The sequence below is a fragment of the Colletotrichum fructicola genome, assembly GCF_000319635.2.
Source record: "Colletotrichum fructicola Nara gc5 chromosome Unknown KSG_Nara_v1_contig05, whole genome shotgun sequence".
NCBI lineage: Eukaryota > Fungi > Ascomycota > Sordariomycetes > Glomerellales > Glomerellaceae > Colletotrichum > Colletotrichum fructicola.
The window spans coordinates 1512113-1530201 of NW_027094055.1; the positions used below are offsets into that span (position 1 = coordinate 1512113).

The window sequence follows — 18089 nt, forward strand, 5'->3', positions numbered from 1 at the left end:
TCCGGTCTCCAGGTGCCTTCCGCTGGACTGCCTTGGCTGCCCAGGTTCTCCAGCACCCTCAGTGTGGCATTCCCCAAATTTGTGATGCCACCACCCCACCCCTTCCTCCCCCGTCCCATCCTCCCCAGCCAGTGTGTGTGAGAGTGACGGAGTTCAGCATTCCTCTCCTCTGCAGTCTGCACTCCTCCTGAGTCCTCTTGGTCTTGCCCTGGCTGCCCTCTCCGCTCCCCTCTCCCACCAGCTAGGTCGCAGCCAAGCCCGTCTTTTCTCGTACCTACCGTACCAGAATTCAGCCAATACCTGGGCCTTGAACCTGAGACGCCCCCAGGCTGATCTCCCCAATTCACTTCCTCTTCGCCAAGCACCACGCACCAAGCACAAGGTACGGCCACAGGGTGCAGCCAGACAGCAGCCAGACAGAGTCCCCCGGGTAGGTGGTAGGTACGCCAGGTACCTTTGTACTTCTTCACCACGTCTCCCGCGAAGAAATACTTCCACGGCGGTGTCTTGTGCCTCCTCCGCCCACGTCCCGCCTCACCATCCACGCTCCTCACTCCATTACGATGCTCATTTACTAACCCGCTCCTCCCGCGCTTTCCCCTCCAGGGTTCACTTTTCTCATTTTCCCCAAAAACCTACCTTACCTCTCTGCCTCCCTGAACCAGTACCGAGAGAGAGCAGAAATAACAACACATCCCCGCTCGTCAACCCAGTCCGTCACCGAGGGGCCCTGCGAAAAACACAAGACCAACACCACTCTCGCCCGCGTGCCTTGCGACACCAAAAAGACCACACCCAACTACACCCTCTGCTCTCGACAAGATGGACCTCCAACTTGCCGCCCGTCAGGTCTTCGCCTGTATCCTTTAAGCCTACGCAAAGGGGAATATCTTCAACACGCCTCTTGTCTGTCTTTCCCCCCGAGAGGAAACGGCGACCTATCAATTACACACGCCTTTTAACATTCGCAACTGCAATCCTCCACCAAACCAACCGCTCTACCAATCTGCTCACACGACCACCTACCCTATTCTACCCTACTCCGAACCTGAAATCAAATCGACAAATCGACCCCCGCCATACCTATCCCCGCGATCCTTAACAAGTCACGCGAGCAAGTCTCCAAACCACGAACCCCCCTACGACGCATCAGTCACCCCACAGTCACATATGGCTGGTGAAATGGTCTCGAAACGAAGCACAAGAATGTATCTCGAGGACGCAGGCGGCCACCCAGAAGAAGACCCAACCTACAGGCCCGCGCGACGCAATTCCAAGCAAGACGACCTGATCCCCCTCGAGCTTGCCGAAAATTACCAAGCAAAGGGACCATCGCGACAAGCTTCGCGCGAATCCGTCGCAACCCTCGACGCCACGATGGACGTGTACGTGCAGAAGCAAGTCATTCTGTCAGTGGAAGAAGAATTGTTGAAGGCCGCGAGTGGCGGCGAGAAGGGTGCCGTGCGGCGAGACGACGGACTGCTCAAGGTCGCGGACCAGCTCCAAGCGCCCCTAGTGGCCCCGATATCTCCGGGCATCGAGCGAGTCCTGCCCATCGACGGCCGACCCATCAATTTTGGAGTGGTTGTCCCGGGAGTTTACCGGAGTAGTTACCCTAAGCCCGAGGACTTTGGCTTCATCCGCAACCTCGGACTGAAGTCGATTGTGTAAGTTGAATCCCATTGAAAATCCTGATGGCTCCCCGGACCTGGCTGACACTGGAACAGCACCCTGGTTCAGAAGGACGATGTAGATGAGCCTTACACAAATTTCATGTCCAGCAATGGCATCCGACACCATGTCATCAACATGAAGGGCACAAAGAAGGAGGCTATTCCCCTTCGCACAATGAAGGCCATTCTAAGATTGGTGCTCAACCGCGAGAACCACCCGGTTCTCATTCACTGCAACCACGGCAAGGTGATTTTTCCACGCCTCACTACCTTTTGAACACAGGCACTAACAAGGTTGCAGCACCGCACTGGTTGTGTGGTTGGCGTGGTCCGCAAGGTGACCGGCTGGGAGCTGACCAACATTGTGGATGAGTATCGAACATACGCCGAACCCAAGGTCAGAGAGAACGACATCAAGTACCTTACAGACTTTGACCTATCAGACCTCTCCAATTTGTTCGTCCACGAGGCAAACATGAGGTTTCGCATACGCCATTTCGCGCGGGTCACCCTCTTCAGCGTCTTTGTTGTCTTTGTCTGGCTGCTGTCTGGACATAGAATGACAAACACGGCTAGGCGTGTCAAAGACGTGAGGTGACAAGACGCCTTGTCGCACCTCTCGGGCCCTTGCATAGTTCTTGGCGTTGGGCGGATGTTTGCCGAAGTCTGGATTCGGTGGAGCGCGGCCAGTATCTTCGGGAGAAACTCGGGGCCTCATAGCTGGGCAACAATACCCCTTTTGCAACAACAAAGACAAGAGAGAAAGCATAGGCGAGTGGAAGAAAGGAGAGTTATGCAGTCCAAGAAACTGCCGAGACACAGAATTGATCGACAGAAAAAGTGGTCGACGTAACCGGGGAAAATTGGGACCAAAAAGATATCAGGGAATCCGAAAAAGACAAAAAAGTTTTGGACGTTCATATCTGCCTCGAGGTACAGCTATAGGCTGCCCGGGCCTGGGAATGGCGGCTGCATTTTCTTTTCCTTTGTGTGGATAGACAGAATATGGGGACTCATCAAGAGCTGAGATGTCTCCTTTTGGCGTTACACTTTTGACACTCGTGGAAGGACGGGGAGGCTTCACCAGAACTGGCATTCAGTCAAGGACAGATATTTCCTTTCTCCTGCGTTGTACAATAGCTACAGTAGGGTGGTGGGCAGCCGATTAGCAAGAGCAAAAGACTCTTCTCCTCAGATATCATTGGCTTCATGTGATGATTGGCGTGTCTTATTACATTGGTGTTTTAGAGATTATGCGTATACAAATGCACTCTTGCAAAGGAGGCTCTTTATGCTATGTCCGGTCCCCAGGCCCCGTGGTTTGGAGCTTGCCGGAGCATTTCCCACGTCGATCCCTCCCTCCCCCAGACGCCGTTTCGCATGTCGACGTTTCGTCTCATGACTCGACGTCTCCCATTGTCTGATAGACATCGTCTGTAGTCGTACATCATCTCCCTACTGCCGCTAAACCCGCTCATCCTGGGCTTGGCATCTTGGGTCGTGTCAGTTCGAGGCGCGGCCAAGACCAGGCACAAACCCAAGGAGAAACGGAATCCCAAGCAGGCCAAGCATCGTCTACAAGGCCGCGCCCAGCTCTTGCTCGTCCATGCTTTTCTTTCGGGCTCTCTTCGTCTTCATCAACTACAGCTTCCCCTCATGAGTCTCCGCCCCAGCGGTTCCTCGCCTTCCTCTCGGCCTCGTCCTTCTTCCGGTCCCCGCTGGCGTAGACCCACGCGCCAGCGGCCGAGTTCGCGAAGCCCATGCCGATGGCGACGCCGCGCACGGCGCCGCGGGCAGTGAACTTTGCGCGCAGCGGCTGGCGGCGGCGCAGGGCGAGGAGCGCGTAGAGGCCGGAGAGGGCGCAGGTGAAGCCGGCGCTGTCGGTGGGGAAGCCGGCGAGGTTGACGTAGCTGCTGAAGAGCAGGGCGGGCGCGAAGGAGAAGGGGAGCAGCTTGAGGGGGCGGCCGTGCAGCGCGGCGATGAGGATGGCGTGGATTGCGGGCGGGAGGGGGTTTGCTGTGGTGTTGGTGTTAGTTGAAAAGTGGTGCGGGAGGAGGGGAGGGGTGGCTGCGTACTGCCGTACTCGTGGACGTTTTGCAGGAGGGTGTTCTTGGCCTGTTCGGCTGCTGGTGTGCTGCTGTCGGAGGCCATTGTGGTGGTTTCTGCGGAGGACTGGGCTCGGTTCCGACGAGGCAATTGGAGGTGAAGAAAGTGAGTGTCGATGATGATGATGGTGGTGGTGATGCTAGACCCCAACCAATTCGTAGAGCTACCAATTGCTCCCCACACCCAAAAAAAGTGACGTGGATTATCGATAAGAGATGGTCCCTGCGCACGGTTGACTAAGCTTGAGCCGCACCCAATCAGCTGGGCCGTGGTTTCTTTCAACTTCGACGTTGCGAGTGGCCTGGACTGCGACTGGGGGCCTGTTGCTGCAGAGTGTCTTGTTCCTTTCTCCTGTAGGACGGTCCACGTTTTTTTTTTGGCTCCCGCGAGACATCGGTCGACACAATCCTCCTCGACGAAATCCTAGATATCTCTTCCCTAGGAAGCCGCTCCTAATTTACAACACGAAAGCATCGATCACGCGGGCTTTTGCGTGCATCCTCTTCTTCGGAAACCTGGTCGTAGCTGTTGCGGGGAATCGTTCCGGAGCTCCCACGCAGCCTTGTCCAACGCCAAAATCGCCCATCTTGCCAGATAGGCCGCAAAAACCACCAATCATCATCGCATCAGCCGACGACACTGCGCGCGCAGCACCCCCCCTCGACGACGTCACATACAACCCTCGCGACGATCGCACGGAAGTACCTCGACGACGCTGTTTGTTTTCGTGCACTCGCAATCGGACCTGAATAATCGGTGAAAGCATCGACCCAGCAACAGCACCACCACCACCCGCAAAAACAAAACAACAACACCCACGGCCACGATGCCGAGCGCAACAGCCTCGGGGGCCGACACGGGCGGCAACGCCGCCCGCAACCGCGAGCACAACCAGGGCAACCAGGGCCGCAGCTACACGGTGGAGCAGAAGGCGGCGGTGCTGCGGATCCGCAAGTGCTCGCCGACGGCCTTCTACGACATCCTCGGGCTCGAGGACGTCAAGACGACGTGCTCTGACGGCGAGATCAAGAAGGCGTACCGCAAGCAGAGCCTGCTCACGCACCCGGACAAGAACGGCCACGAGCACGCCGACGAGGCCTTCAAGATGGTCAGCCGCGCCTTCAGCGTGCTGGGCGACAAGGAGAAGAGGGAGAAGTTCGACCGCTTCGGGACCGATCCGGACTCGCGCTTCGGGCAGGCGCAGGCGCAGAACCCGTTTAGCGGGTTCGCGCAGCGGCAGAGGGGCGGCGGGGGAGGCGGAGGAGGTGGTGGTGGGTTCGGCGGCGGGATGGAGGAGATGACGCCTGAGGAGATGTTCCAGCGGTTCTTTGGGGGTGGGTTTGGAGGCGGGCCGTTTGGTGGAGGTGAGAGTTCTCAGTGTGCGGGTTGCAGAGACAATGGCTAATTGACAAAACGCAGGTTTCGACACGGGGCCGCAGTTCGTCTTCAACTTTGGCGGCGGGCCAGGGTTCCGGGTGCACCAGTTCGGCGGCGCGCGGCCGCGGAGGAGACCGCGCGAGGCGACGGAGCAGGAGGGCGGCGGCATGTCGACGCTCATGGGCCTGCTGCCGATCCTGCTGCTCTTCGTGTTCCCGCTCATCTCGTCGCTCTTCAGTGGGGGCTCGACGCCGTCGACGCCCAACATCGTGTACGACAACCCCAAGGGCGCGTACACGCTGCAGCGCAAGACGCCGAACCTGGGCGCGAGCTACTTTGTCAACCCGGCCGAGGTGGAGTCGTACACCAAGGGCAAGCTGGAGAAGCTGGACCGCACGGCGGAGATTTCCCTGGTGCGCACGCTGCGGTACGAGTGCGAGAACGAGATGATGGCGAAGCGGCGCATGTACGACGCCGCGAGCGGGTGGTTCTTCCAGGACCCGGACAAGATGCGCAAGGCGGACGAGTACGAGATGCCGTCGTGTAAGAGGCTGGACAAGTACGGCGTCGGAAGGGGTTGATTGGATCCGGGGATGAGGATGAGGATGAGAGACTACTAGAACTGTGAAATGAAATGTTGCCGCTCTGGGTTGGGGGGGGGGGGTTGTTCCTTTTCCATTGGCGTTCTCGGGGCGAGGGGGTTCAATAGCATTTTACGTTGGATGCGACGGGCATTATTGACGAGGAAGTATTTCCTTTTTTTTCTTGTTTTATTATTATAACAGCTTTTATCTTTCCACTCCTCCTCCCGAGGACCAGTAAGCCCCCGTCTGCTGTTATGATAGAGTAGAAGGTGGAGGGGGAATAATATGAGGTGAGGAGTAGACATTTGAGGCCGTTTTATGTGTGATAATGTACGATATGTCTTCGTATTTGAGCTGATAGTTACGGCGCAGCCCTTATGCAATGTTCTGTTGGTCGAGGATATTGCCTTGCTTGCAATTAACAACCTCCGCGAGGTTCGCTCCCGAGAACCCCCCTGAATTGGTAGACGTGCGGCGTGTGACGTACATGCAGGTACGTCCTCCAGAACCCGTCCTGTCCGATTTGAGGTTTGATGTATGACCGTTGGACTGCTCCTTCGAAACCCCATGAACGACTACGACAAATTCACCAACACGGGCATAATTTGTGAAACATTTATCCGGGCACTTCGATTCACACTCTCTACTATTTAAGGAAAATAGTATAAAAGTCCTGGACGATCCTGCTAGCAAACAACCCCTCAGGATAATGCAAAGTCGAACGCTCGCCCTGGCCGAATGGACCAGCGGGACAGTAATGGCGTCGGTTGCGCGGCACGTGGCCGGCCGGCGTGGCACCGCACATACCCTGCTTGTCACCAGGCTGGTGTCGTTGAGGTTGTGTCAGGAGTTTGAAGATAGCTGCTAATTACCGACACGTTGGATGCTTGATGTTTATTGTTGATGTACCTGGAGTGGTTCTGAACCGCCACACTCACTTGCTGGACCGAAGCGCCACACTCAGTCATAGCCTGAACTCCTCATAACAAAAGTTGCCTCAAGGTCATTTTAATGGTCTCGAGAAACTCGAGCCGGAAATGGCGTCTCACTTGAAAATCTCTTTCATGTTCTTTCCATTCCTCCGCACATTCTATCAGACTCTCATAAACTTTTCAATGGTCACGCGTCAACCAACCGTCCGGGTAATGATCATTTCATCGCTGGCATTTCAGACCTTTTGTGTTAAAAAGCAGTAGGACTCTTCTGGAAACAACTTCGCCTCTTGCCTGCTACGTGTTCAAGTGAACAAGCTTATCATACAACACGCGTGTAATACAACCTCAGTCTATTTGTAAACCCCCTCTACTTGAACCATTCCATACTTTCTAGAATAGAATAGTTACAAAATTGAGCGTTTGGATAGTGAATGATCATCTGTTGCTCAACTAAGGAACCCTTGCACACTGAGTTCCGGGGCCATTCTTACCAACAATCCAGGTGTTAGGGTATGAACCCCGCCGCTACGTATATAGATCGAAGCAAACTTAGCAGCCATGCCGTGATGGTTTCTCCTTTCACATCTCCGAAACTCGTAGAGAAAATTCTCCATTCATTTCAAAGACCAACTAAGACGTCCAAAAGAAGCAGCCATGTGTTGCCCTAACTGCGCCGAAAGCCCGACAAACCCGCGACAAACTCCAGGATTGGAATTTAACCCAAAAATAATCTCCTTGTCATGCGATTCTACGCTTACAAGAGCTGTCTCAGAGAAAATCAAATCGACCTTGACCACGCTCCCAACCGAGATACTGGCGTTGATCGTTAGCTACCTCATTCCAAAATGGATCACCTTTCCCGACCTAACCTCCGACATCAAAGCTCGATACGCGCTACGAAAAGGCGGAGATAAAACAGAAACATACTGGTCAGTTGCTCGATTCGTCGGCTTTTCCAACCCCTTGGAGACATTCTGCGCGGCCCATGTTGTTCCAAAATGGCTCTCCTTCAACGTTGACAACGACCTGCTCAACTTTGCGAGGACGAACCCCAGAGTGTCAGAGATCTGCGATAGGGAAATCTACCGCAACGTGGTTCTTCTAGACGCTCCATACGAAAGAATATGGAACGCCTTGGACACCCTTGCCCGGAATGGAGAGGTCCTGCAGCCGCTGGTCAAAAGGCTTGCTGCAAGATACACCTGCCGTCCAGAAGGAAAGCAAATCCATGACACCTTTGGGTGGAAATGGGGAATTAGGAATATGCTCTATGATGACCTCCGGGGCTTGAGAAACTTACGCCGTCTCGAAATTGACATCTGCCACGACTCAAGCCAACGCTGGGAATGGTATCAACTGCTGCCAAAGCTACCGGCGCTGACCCACCTGTTTCTCAGAGGCTTTCAGTACATGGAATGCGAGCTTCCTTACCTACCGCAGGTCAAGGAGGCTCATTTCAACGAATGCTCGGTGCTGGGACACTCCGCCAACAATGGCAATTCAATCAGGAGAGTGTTCCAGAAATTCCCCTCTCTGCATACCCTCTTCATCATGAACAGCAAGAATGTCTGGGGCCATATCCCGGAAGACGTCTTCGAGCCCTTTGCAGACACTCTCCACACGCTCGTGTGGACAGGTACTGGCCGCGAGCTCATCTGCCAGAACGCCCTTCGCCGTCTGAAGAACCTAAAACACCTCAAGTCAAATGCGTACAACAGTCTAATCGCAGGGGAGATTGCTTGCTCGGAGCTATCCAACCTTTTTTCTACTCTGGAAACTGTGGAATACGTGTATCCCGCAGAAGGGATATGGGATGAAGAAGCGGACGAGCCGCAACAAAATTTGGGTGATTGGAAACGCATGCTTCGGAGGTTGGCAGAGAGCTGTGAACTGGACTACACGAGCGTTCGGGTGGTGGATGTCAGTTCTATCGAGTACATGCCGTCACCGGGGACGTACAAATGTGAGGCGCAACCCGTGTTTGACGCTGCTGAAAGGCGGTTTGAAGAAATTGGGGTCACTTGTATTCTTCCTGAGTATCCCCGACAGGATCTTGAACCGGAGCCTGAACAGGAACCTGAGTTGGAACCTGAACAGAAACATCAACAGGAATTTCAACAGGAATCTCAGAATGAAACTCAACAGGGGCCTCGACAGGAACCTGAACGGGAACCTAAAGAGGAGCTTCAACAGGACGAGACTTTATCTGATCATGAACTCTTATCAACCTCCAGCACGATGAGAGAGGAGCCCGAGGACATAGGTAACGACTCTTTCCTAACGGATGAGGAATGCATGTCAGAATTTGATGACCTCAGCTCCGACAGGGGCTCAGATTTCGAGGTCAGCGAGGATGATTGTGATTGTGACTGTGAGCATACCACGTCATGTGGGGAAATTCGCATCTAGAGTGGACGCGCGAAGAAAAGACATCCTCTCAAGCCCGTGTAAGGGTGTAGTTTAGTTCAATTTCTACTATTTGCATTCAAGATCTTCAACAGCTATCATTGTTTAATAGGTATTGAGTTACTCAAAGAAAAGAATTGCAATCAGCCGGACGATGCTTCTCAAAAATTGTAACAGGGCTATCCTAATACAGCAAAGCTTCATCCAGTACCGCCATGCCCGTGAGTCTGTACATGATGACGCTTCCGTGTCCTTCGCACCACTCTCAAGGTATACCGTAGAGTGACCCATCCTGATAAGTTCACAAGTGACTGGTGGTAACCTAACTGTCCCGAGACCATAAAGGTCTAGTTTCATGAAGCTTCCTGCCCCTCATGTTTGTAAACGTTAAAAGGACTGACCTTGTGAGACGTTTTGGAGAACATGACCTATAGATTTGATAGTAGCCACAAAGTTGACTCTCATTTAACATCTGCAAAGCCTTTCTGCTTGATACACCAAGGACCATCACACTACACACAGAACATCATCAACTTTCCTTATTTTGGAAGCACCAAAAATGAACGTCCGCAGCGAATCATCGGAAACTACCGGAAAAGTTCTCGAATCCACTACTAGAAATGCAGCCGGCGTCTCTAAAGAGACAGGGCATGCGAATAAGACTACAGAGTGCCAGACACACAGAACCAGCACAACCAAATTCACAGGATGGAGTGAACTGCCAACAGAACTCCGTCTGGCGGTTCTAGACGAGGCTGCCGGAACCGATGCGAAGAGAAGAAGGTTCCCCGAGCTTTCCATGGTCTGCAAAGAATGGCAGGTATTTTTCGAAGGCTTCCTCTACGACTCGTTCAATCTTCTTCGAGAAGAGGAAGTGGCCTACTTCTGTAACATTATGCACGGCCACCGATGTGGACTCGTCAAAAAGATCCATCTCCACGTGGAGTTAGAAAAGTACGTGCCCGAGGACTACGGCGTGGCAGAAGACGAGACGACAATTCATCTCAACAACCAGGCATTTAGCAGGAATTTGCTGAGCCTCTTCAAGACCCTCTCGGGATGGCAGGGATGTGGCGGTCTATCGCTTGAGTTGAGCGCAAGTTCCCCAAGCGATACCCTGCATGCCTGGCCAAATTTCAGACTCAAGAATTTGGACGTGAATAATTTGCACGATTTGAATGGTACCGACACCGCGAAGAAGAGAGCGGGTCGAACAGATCAGCCAACAGAACCATGGCCGTGTGCAGATGCGTACGACGGTTAGAAATCTCCTCGACTTTGGTCTTTCCGACAAAGACGACCCGCAGAGGCTGCAGTCTCTAGACAGGCGCAGCCTGGATCATGGTCGTGAGCATACGCAACGGATGTTTGGAAATCTCCTCGACTTCGTTCTTCCCGACAATGACGACCTGCAGTTTCTAAGCAGCGCAAAGATCCCGGCTGTCTCGCGGTTTGCCATCAGCCTGCAACACCACAGAACCCCATCTCCACAAGCTCTCGAATATATAATTGGAATGTTACCAAATCTCGAGGAGCTTGTTTACAAGCCTTGGTGTGGGATGGACCAGCGACATGATGAGTTGCTTGGTCTGGCGTATTGGACGCTTCTAACCGAGATGCCAAAGGAAGTTAAAAGGGTATCTCTTTGGGAAGAGAGCCATCCTTGGATGCACACCGGAGCCGATGCGCCAGACATATTTGACATAGCAACGGCCGCGGCCAAGGCAAGTCGTCAGCTTGAAACGCTCTACGCAACGTGTGTATTTGATGCTCTGGATCTCTTTTTGTCGGCAGGCCCTCAGCCTTGGCCAGAGCTGAGATATTTAGCTCTTACATCGACCAGGCTTGGAGCTTCAGTGAAGTATACACGCGCCAACAAACTGCTGCATCTTGCTGCACGAGCGGCAAGCAGGATGCCCAAGCTGGAGCTCATGGAGTTGTGGCACTGCGAGGAGAATAAACACCAATTTTTCTTCCGATATGAAAGGAGAGGAAATACTGCAAAGATGACAATTGAATCATCCTGGGAGTTTCGAATGGACAAGGAAACGAACACAAAATGGACGGAAACCACAAGAAATTTGGGGATCCACCTGAGTCCAACCATACTTCATATAGACCTGGTTGTCCCGAGCAGAACTCCTTTAAAAAACAAGGACAGGCTACGTGGCAGAGTATGTTGGCCCTATGAGGGAAATGAGAAAGAAAGAAAGCAGTGGACGAGGGATCGTGCCTTGACGCAGGAGGAGTGGTATCACAGTTATGACGTTCCCTTTTATGATCTGTATTATGTCTGAGATCGGAGCAAAATATGATCCCTGCAATGCAGGTGACATTGCAGGTATGACTGGGGTCACTTCTAAAAAGGCGAGATCGGACTTGGACATACAAACCGGCCGCGAGGTACAGATCAAGGCCAATCGGGTTGTCAGCTGAGAGAGGAAGCTTGAGCTCAAAGTGGATGAATATCTCACTAGTTTCAAGTGGCAGTTGATGGAGACTGTGACGACCAAGAGCACGACAGCGTGGACAGCAACAGGGACAATGAAGACGACGGAACAAGGGATAACATGCATAGATGCTACCTGACTTCAACAGAAGTCCGTATAATCAGGTCATCTATCAAACTAATGCAACGTGTCCCTTCTTGTCACTCAGGTTCCTGATGCCGTGACTGATGGTTGTCAGTTTTTCACGAAATAAATGCCGCTTTAATGATGAATGCAAGCCGTATTATAGCTTTCAGGTACCGGAGAACAGCAAGATCAAGAATCGGTATTGCCGATCACGTCGTGAAGTAAGTGGAATGCAGCGGCTTCGCTTGAGACAGAAGCTACATCAACTGGCAAAAGGATCTACCCTAAAAATTCAATTTTTGAGGAACATGACAATGAAGACACATAGTATCATGGGATCAGAAAATGGCGTGTACGATGTTATGCACAGAAACACTTTGGTGAAAGATTCATTGGGTAGGATCAGGTGTCGAAGGTCTACTGGAATTCCTGCCAACGACCTCACTCTCACCAACTTACGATGAATCCAATCCAGTGCAGCACATGTAGAAGATGCAGAAGCTTCTTTGGAGGCATTGGCAGAAGTGATGGCAAAAATGTTGAGCATCAAAAGAGCCAATTTACACTATTTCGCCTATCTAGTGCGATGAGATAGGAAACTTCAACACCGTTTTCATCACTCACTCATGTTAAACAGTTAATGAGGAAGAGGGAACAGGCAGCCTATAGCGGAAGCTGCTACCCAGCGTTGGTTTATCTTCGCCGCGAAGAAGAAGTTGACTGCCGTTCTCGAGGAAGTTATCTTCGATGAAGTACCTGAAGAGTTGCATCGCGCGGCGGATGCTCGGATGGCTACCAAGAAGGTCAGCATAAATGCGTCTCAAATCAACAATCCTCATCGTTTTGTATATCTGCGCGCACTGGGTTGCAAGCTGCACAAGAAGGGACCGCAATCTGGTGTAGGAACCTTGATCCAACGGACCGTGATGCCACATTGAGGCGGGACCGCGCACTAGCTCCAATGTCTCCAGAGTATCTGAGAAATTGAAGAAATTGCCTTGGAGAAAGGCCTCCAAGTCCATGATCTTCAGATGTTTCAGTTTTGTGAATCGGCGCAGACCTTTGTTGCAATCAGCCATATTCTTCGACGGCACAAGCCAAGCACAGGTCTCCAGCTTATTCGAAAGCTCGTCGAGGGCGTTTTCAGGAAGATGTCGAAGGCTGCGAAAGTTGACTAGCGTAAGAATGCTTGGAAGGCAGGCGATAACTCGCCGGCATTCCGGTTTGGTTGAAACCGTGCAATTATAGAACCATGCCTCATCAACCTGCGGCAGCCGAGGCAAGAGCTTTGATAGCTGTTTGCGAAAGCCTCTCATGGACAGTCTACGTAAGGCAGGAAAGTGCGGAAGTAGAGCACACCATTGAGAAAGATATACTGTCCCGTCGGATGGGTGGTTCTCAATGTCTAGGGCCCTCAAGTTGGTGAGATTGATCAAGTTTGGTCGCAAATACTTCTTGATCATGTCCGCGCCTCTGTATCCAGGGCCAGAGTTCCCGGATCTCAACCACGACACAGCCAAATCGGTGACTGAGCTTTGGAGTTCGGGTCTTCTGCATGTGATGGTGTGAAGGAATCTTGGGAGACCTTCCTTTCTGTTGCCAACCAAATTCGGCTGACGATAGACGAATTCCGCGCAAACTGCCTGCAGCCGTGAGTGGCACCTCCCCAAGTTGAGTAGATCCGAGACTTGGAACGAAGACACCAACAACTCACCAGGATATCTGGTGTCCAGAGACGGTGTCAATTCCCAAACTTTTCCGGTCCATTCACTTCGTTCTTCGTCATCCCCCTTGGCAAGGTATTGTCCAACCAGACACTTTTCTTGTAAGGGAGGGTCATGGCGTGCGAGGTATTCTGCAATTTGAAGCAGAAGTTCAAAAGGTGGGGCCTCGAGCTTTGCGATCGGAGAAGTTGGTGACAAAGTCTGTGATAACATTTCGCTGTTAATCGAGGCTGGTTGAGATGATGCTTGGTTGTTGCTTCGGGTTGATGTTTTGGTAAGTGGGATGATGTGGGTCTGTGGCTGCCAAGAAACCCAACAACATTCAGGACGTGTTTATATGGTAGGAAGGTAGAATAGAGAAGGCCTTGAGGGTTTCATTCATGAATGCATTTGTGATACGAAGATAATGAGGCGTCTTGGCTGCAGGTTGTGTCCAGACTGAGCCATTGAAACAACGGACTCATGCTGTTATTTGCCTTTGTCCGCTACACAATAAGCCATGGATTAAACCACAATACTATTGTTAAACTACCATTGGTCCGTGACTGAAAGATTCTAATTGCGAAGGCCGTGTGTCTGGAACCGCAAGTTCTCGTACAACACCTTTGTGTTTAACATCATAGACTCTGACGTATTACTTGTCCATGCGGGCTTCAGATACACATACACAGAAATGAACATGGAAAACACCCTTCAGACAATGTTGTTATGAATCAACTGGCCATATCGTAAATTTGCTTTCGTAGGTCGTTGCCGAGGATTACCTGCATTAATTACTGGACGGCCTTATTTTCCTGTGCTAGAGTGACTACTTTTCCTGTGGCTATACCTTACTATCGTCGCTACTAATATTACTATTTTTGTTACTATTGTCGTTACTGTTGTTGTCGTTACTGTTATTGTCGTCTATCGTCGTCGTCTATCGTCGTCGTCTATCGTCGTCGTCTATTACAATTATCCTCATCAAAGTTACTAAGTGCACAGGAAGTATAGCCACTGAGACATAGGAGAATTAAGCGATCTCTTAATTACTTGCATTCACTGATCGTGAGAAGAAGCTTGGCTTGGAACTTGTTGAAAGCGTTGCTGGCTTAGAAGTCCATAGATAATGGCTGAGATAACGAGTACGTAGGGTTGCTAGTTGGGGATCAGATGGCACTTGTGTGATGTCTTGACATCACTAAAAATAAGGGGGTGGCTTTATCCCAAGCCTGAGATGCCAATCATACACATACCTAAATGCAATGTCATATGGCTGCTCGGCTTTCCCACGCTTGACCCTCCTGTCACCTGTGTTCATCAACGTAACCGAGCTACGGATGACCCAAGAATGGGCTGATGTAATGTCACCATTCACGCTTTTGGCTATGGCAGGGGTGATGTTCTCTGTCTGTTACAAACCTTAAAACTAGTCATGTGCAGTTGCGGGTTGTTTTACCCCAACTGTATAAGACCTCGGGAACCGCATCAATGCCGACCTGAGCAACATGTTTTGACCCCTCATCCTAGGTTGTCCATCTATTTCGAGGACCCGACGAGAAAACAGAAAAATGCAGCTGACATATCCTGATATTGTCCGAAGGCTCTACGACCTCGAGCGTCTTGCGGAACCGCCCGAGGCGGAGGAGCGCGGTGGGTGCATGTCGAGCTATGACCGTCGCTCTCGGTACGACCCGGATACCGACACCTACATCGACTGGGATGCAAATGACGATGGCCGAGGCATCATCCGTGAGGAGGGAGAATGGGTCGTCGCTTTCGAGCAAGAAGGCCCAGGAGTCATCTGGCGAACTTGGTCTGCGATGCCTGACATGGGACGCATCCAGGTCTTCATCGACGACAGAGATAATGAGAAGCCGGTGATTGACATGCCTTTCCGAGATTTCTTTGATCGGTTTCAAGGCATGCCGCTCAACTTCCCCTCAATTGCACCGACCTTGTCACGAGGCCGCAATTGCTTCATCCCCATCCCCTACAACAAGTATGCAAAGATTCGTCTTGGTCCCGGCTGGGGAGCATACTATCACTTCACGTACACCAAGTTCCCTAAAGATACGAAAGTGCCACGGCTTGATGGGAATTTTGACCGAGAGGCTTGTCTAGCGCTCGCCGCTGCTGATCGCGAACTCGGCCAGCGTGGATGGTCCGCACTCCCACGATCCAAAGATGACACGTTGGAGACCCTCACCGTTACCATCCCACCTGGCAAGACACATGCCGTCCGGGAGATCATTGGAAACAGGGCTGTTACTGGAATGCGGGTTGTTCCGTTGGATCTTCCAGAGTCTCACCAGGAAACTGCTCAAATCTTACGCGAGCTGGTTTTCCAGATCATATGGGACAACGACAAGACCCCAAGCGTCTGGGCACCACTCGGGGACTTCTTCGGAAGTGTTCCTGGTATTCAGACCTACCGTTCTTTAACCCAAGGGTCAACGGACGGTGGCGGCTTCTACAGTCACTGGTTCATGCCGTTCTCCGACCGTGCTCTGCTCAAGATTACAAACGATGGGAAGAAAGAGGCAAAACTCTTTTTAACGATCTGCCACCGTCCGCTGGAAAAGTCTGCAAAGGACATGCTACGGTTCCACGCCAAGTGGCACCGAGACGCATTCCTAGAGCGACCCATCAGCCAAGGGAGAGACATAGACTGGCCACTCCTTATCTTGGACGATGGCCCTGGTCGTTTCTGTGGAGTGCAGATGCATGTCTGGAATCACTGGCAAGAACCAAAAGTGCCGGCCAAAGACTGGTGGTATGGCGTCGGCGGCGAGAAGTCAATTGACTGGTGGTGGGGAGAAGGAGATGAGAAGTTCTTCGTTGACGGTGAAAAGTTCCCGTCGACCTTCGGAACAGGGTCCGAGGACTACGTTGGATATGCGTGGGCGGCCGAACCGCCCTTCCCAACCTTCGACAGTGCCTACGCTTGCCAGCCCTACGTGGAACTGGACGCCAATGGTCACACCTCTGTCTGTCGCTTTCACGTATGCGACGATGTACCGTTTCACAAGAGCTTTGAAGCGTACATCGAGAAGTACAAGCCGAACAATTGGGGGCCTGGGAATGACTGTCTGTACGCGGTGGTGGCTTACTGGTATCAGAGAGCGGGGGGTTCGGATGCTTACGAGAGTGTGCCTATGAAAGATCGCTACATCGATCGCCTTGGGCATTCCGATCACTCGGGCAAGGCGAAGGATGGTGGAGAAGACTTATAAAGGGCTGAATGATGCAGGATTTTGGAAATAATCGTATGCTTCTCCTTGATTGATCCAAAGTAGTCAGTGGATTACGACGCTCCTCTCTTCCATTTGCTGTCTTACTCTTAGTGCCCTTCAAACTTTGGAGTTAATACTTCAGACTTTATTATTCTCGCCTGCAAACGATGTAAGCGCAGGCCGGTGGGCGCACTTACAACGCTCTCAGAAGACACAAGGCGGGGGCCGGGAAACTTTAAACTCCGTGAAGTGGGTGGCCTGTCCTGGTCACCATGGAAGCCTTGAACGCTTTATCCGTCGAAGCATCAATATCGGACTCGGTTGGGTCGGCAGAGGATATCTACTGTCAAGTTTTAGCACGAATCGGTTTCCGAATGACGCTCGGAATCGCGTACTAGCTTACGTTGCAATGATCCCACCGCAGATGAGGGCGCCGTTCAGACGGTTCTCAAGATGAAGACACCATTGAACAGATGATGGGTTTCATCCATCACCCGTACCATACACACCTGTCCAACGTTCTGGAACCTGGGGTCTCACTGACAGGGGTTGGCCTGCTCCGCATAGCCAAGTGAGGAACAAGCTTTTCAACGACGACCTAGGTGACGCTTGTGTGACGGATAATAGCCGCGCGGATAGGGTCTTCAAGGCTTAGCCTGGGGGCGAAGGGGAAACAAGGAGCGCTTCAATTTGTCAAGGGGGCTCTTATTTCACACCCCTCCTGCTAGCCGGCGCACCCTTCGGTGGCTTGACGCTGAGGTAATCACTGGCGATTGGCTGCTTAGGAAACTCGCGATAGTTCTGTGTTACTGTGAAAACACGGTCTTTATCCTACTTTCTGCTACTCACCTGCTAGATTACCCTCTGCTGGCTGGCCTTCCTTCTGCTTTTAAGGCCTCACTTATAGAGGGCAGGGCTTAGGGCAAGCTAGCAGAGCGAAACCCAGAAGGAGGGCAGGCCGGAGGGTAGAGGGCAGAGTAAGCAAGGCTTACACGACAGCCTCTAGTAAAGCAGTACAGCAGCGGACTTCACACATGCCTAGCCACACTCCAGCCACCGAAGGGTGCGCCGGCTAGCATGAGGGGTGCGCCACGGAGGGTGGCCCTTTGTCAGTTGCTCTGGAGAGAGCAAGGATGAGCCTAGACGTGTACAGTGAAGCGGACATATCCAGTCATGAAGGTTTGCCGTTCGCCGAAGTCATGACAGAGAAGACGGGGTGAGAGTTGTGGGGGACGGACACTTGGTGAAAGGGCCACTCAGCCAGACGGGATGGACGGAATGCGAACGTTTCAGCAGAAAAGTCAATATCATGAGTTGAACCCCAGCTTGGTCTCATTTCTGAAACGGTCAAATGTACATCGACATTTCCCATCAACTTGCGATAAGACTCAGCCCCTCAACTCAAGTCCATATACCCTTGACAACGAGTTGACGGGCCAGTTCCTAGTTCAAGGTTGCGGGCAGGAGGATGGAAACTTCGATTACGCCAGCAA

General features: G+C 52.1%; 6 protein-coding genes across 6 annotated transcripts; 5 read left to right on the top strand and 1 right to left on the bottom strand.

Annotated features, from left to right (window-relative positions):
• Nucleotides 1-1206: 1206 nt before the first annotated feature.
• DSP1 (Tyrosine-protein phosphatase DSP1) lies at nucleotides 1207-2271 on the top strand (the record flags this gene model as incomplete). The annotated part of the gene is made up of 3 exons (XM_032037521.2): nucleotides 1207-1667; nucleotides 1728-1920; nucleotides 1975-2271. The coding sequence occupies 3 exons, from the start codon at nucleotides 1207-1209 to the stop codon at nucleotides 2269-2271; spliced, it is 951 nt and encodes a 316-aa protein (XP_031883589.2).
• A 1056-nt stretch (nucleotides 2272-3327) lies between these two features.
• Nucleotides 3328-3824, bottom strand: CGGC5_v009101 (uncharacterized protein; the record flags this gene model as incomplete). Its single annotated transcript, XM_032037520.1, has 2 exons — nucleotides 3328-3689; nucleotides 3749-3824. 2 exons carry the CDS (start codon nucleotides 3822-3824, stop codon nucleotides 3328-3330), a joined length of 438 nt encoding a protein of 145 aa, XP_031883596.1.
• Nucleotides 3825-4605: 781 nt separating this feature from the next.
• CGGC5_v009102 (putative J domain-containing protein) lies at nucleotides 4606-5737 on the top strand (the record flags this gene model as incomplete). The annotated part of the gene is made up of 2 exons (XM_032037519.1): nucleotides 4606-5143; nucleotides 5199-5737. The coding sequence occupies 2 exons, from the start codon at nucleotides 4606-4608 to the stop codon at nucleotides 5735-5737; spliced, it is 1077 nt and encodes a 358-aa protein (XP_031883595.1).
• Nucleotides 5738-7329: 1592 nt separating this feature from the next.
• On the top strand, nucleotides 7330-9084 carry CGGC5_v009103 (uncharacterized protein; the record flags this gene model as incomplete). Its single annotated transcript, XM_032037518.1, has 1 exon — nucleotides 7330-9084. The coding sequence occupies one exon, from the start codon at nucleotides 7330-7332 to the stop codon at nucleotides 9082-9084; it is 1755 nt and encodes a 584-aa protein (XP_031883598.1).
• A 556-nt stretch (nucleotides 9085-9640) lies between these two features.
• On the top strand, nucleotides 9641-10345 carry CGGC5_v009104 (uncharacterized protein; the record flags this gene model as incomplete). Its single annotated transcript, XM_032037517.1, has 1 exon — nucleotides 9641-10345. One exon carries the CDS (start codon nucleotides 9641-9643, stop codon nucleotides 10343-10345), a length of 705 nt encoding a protein of 234 aa, XP_031883597.1.
• Nucleotides 10346-14931: 4586 nt separating this feature from the next.
• On the top strand, nucleotides 14932-16596 carry CGGC5_v009105 (uncharacterized protein; the record flags this gene model as incomplete). Its single annotated transcript, XM_032037516.1, has 1 exon — nucleotides 14932-16596. The coding sequence occupies one exon, from the start codon at nucleotides 14932-14934 to the stop codon at nucleotides 16594-16596; it is 1665 nt and encodes a 554-aa protein (XP_031883592.1).
• Nucleotides 16597-18089: the final 1493 nt, after the last annotated feature.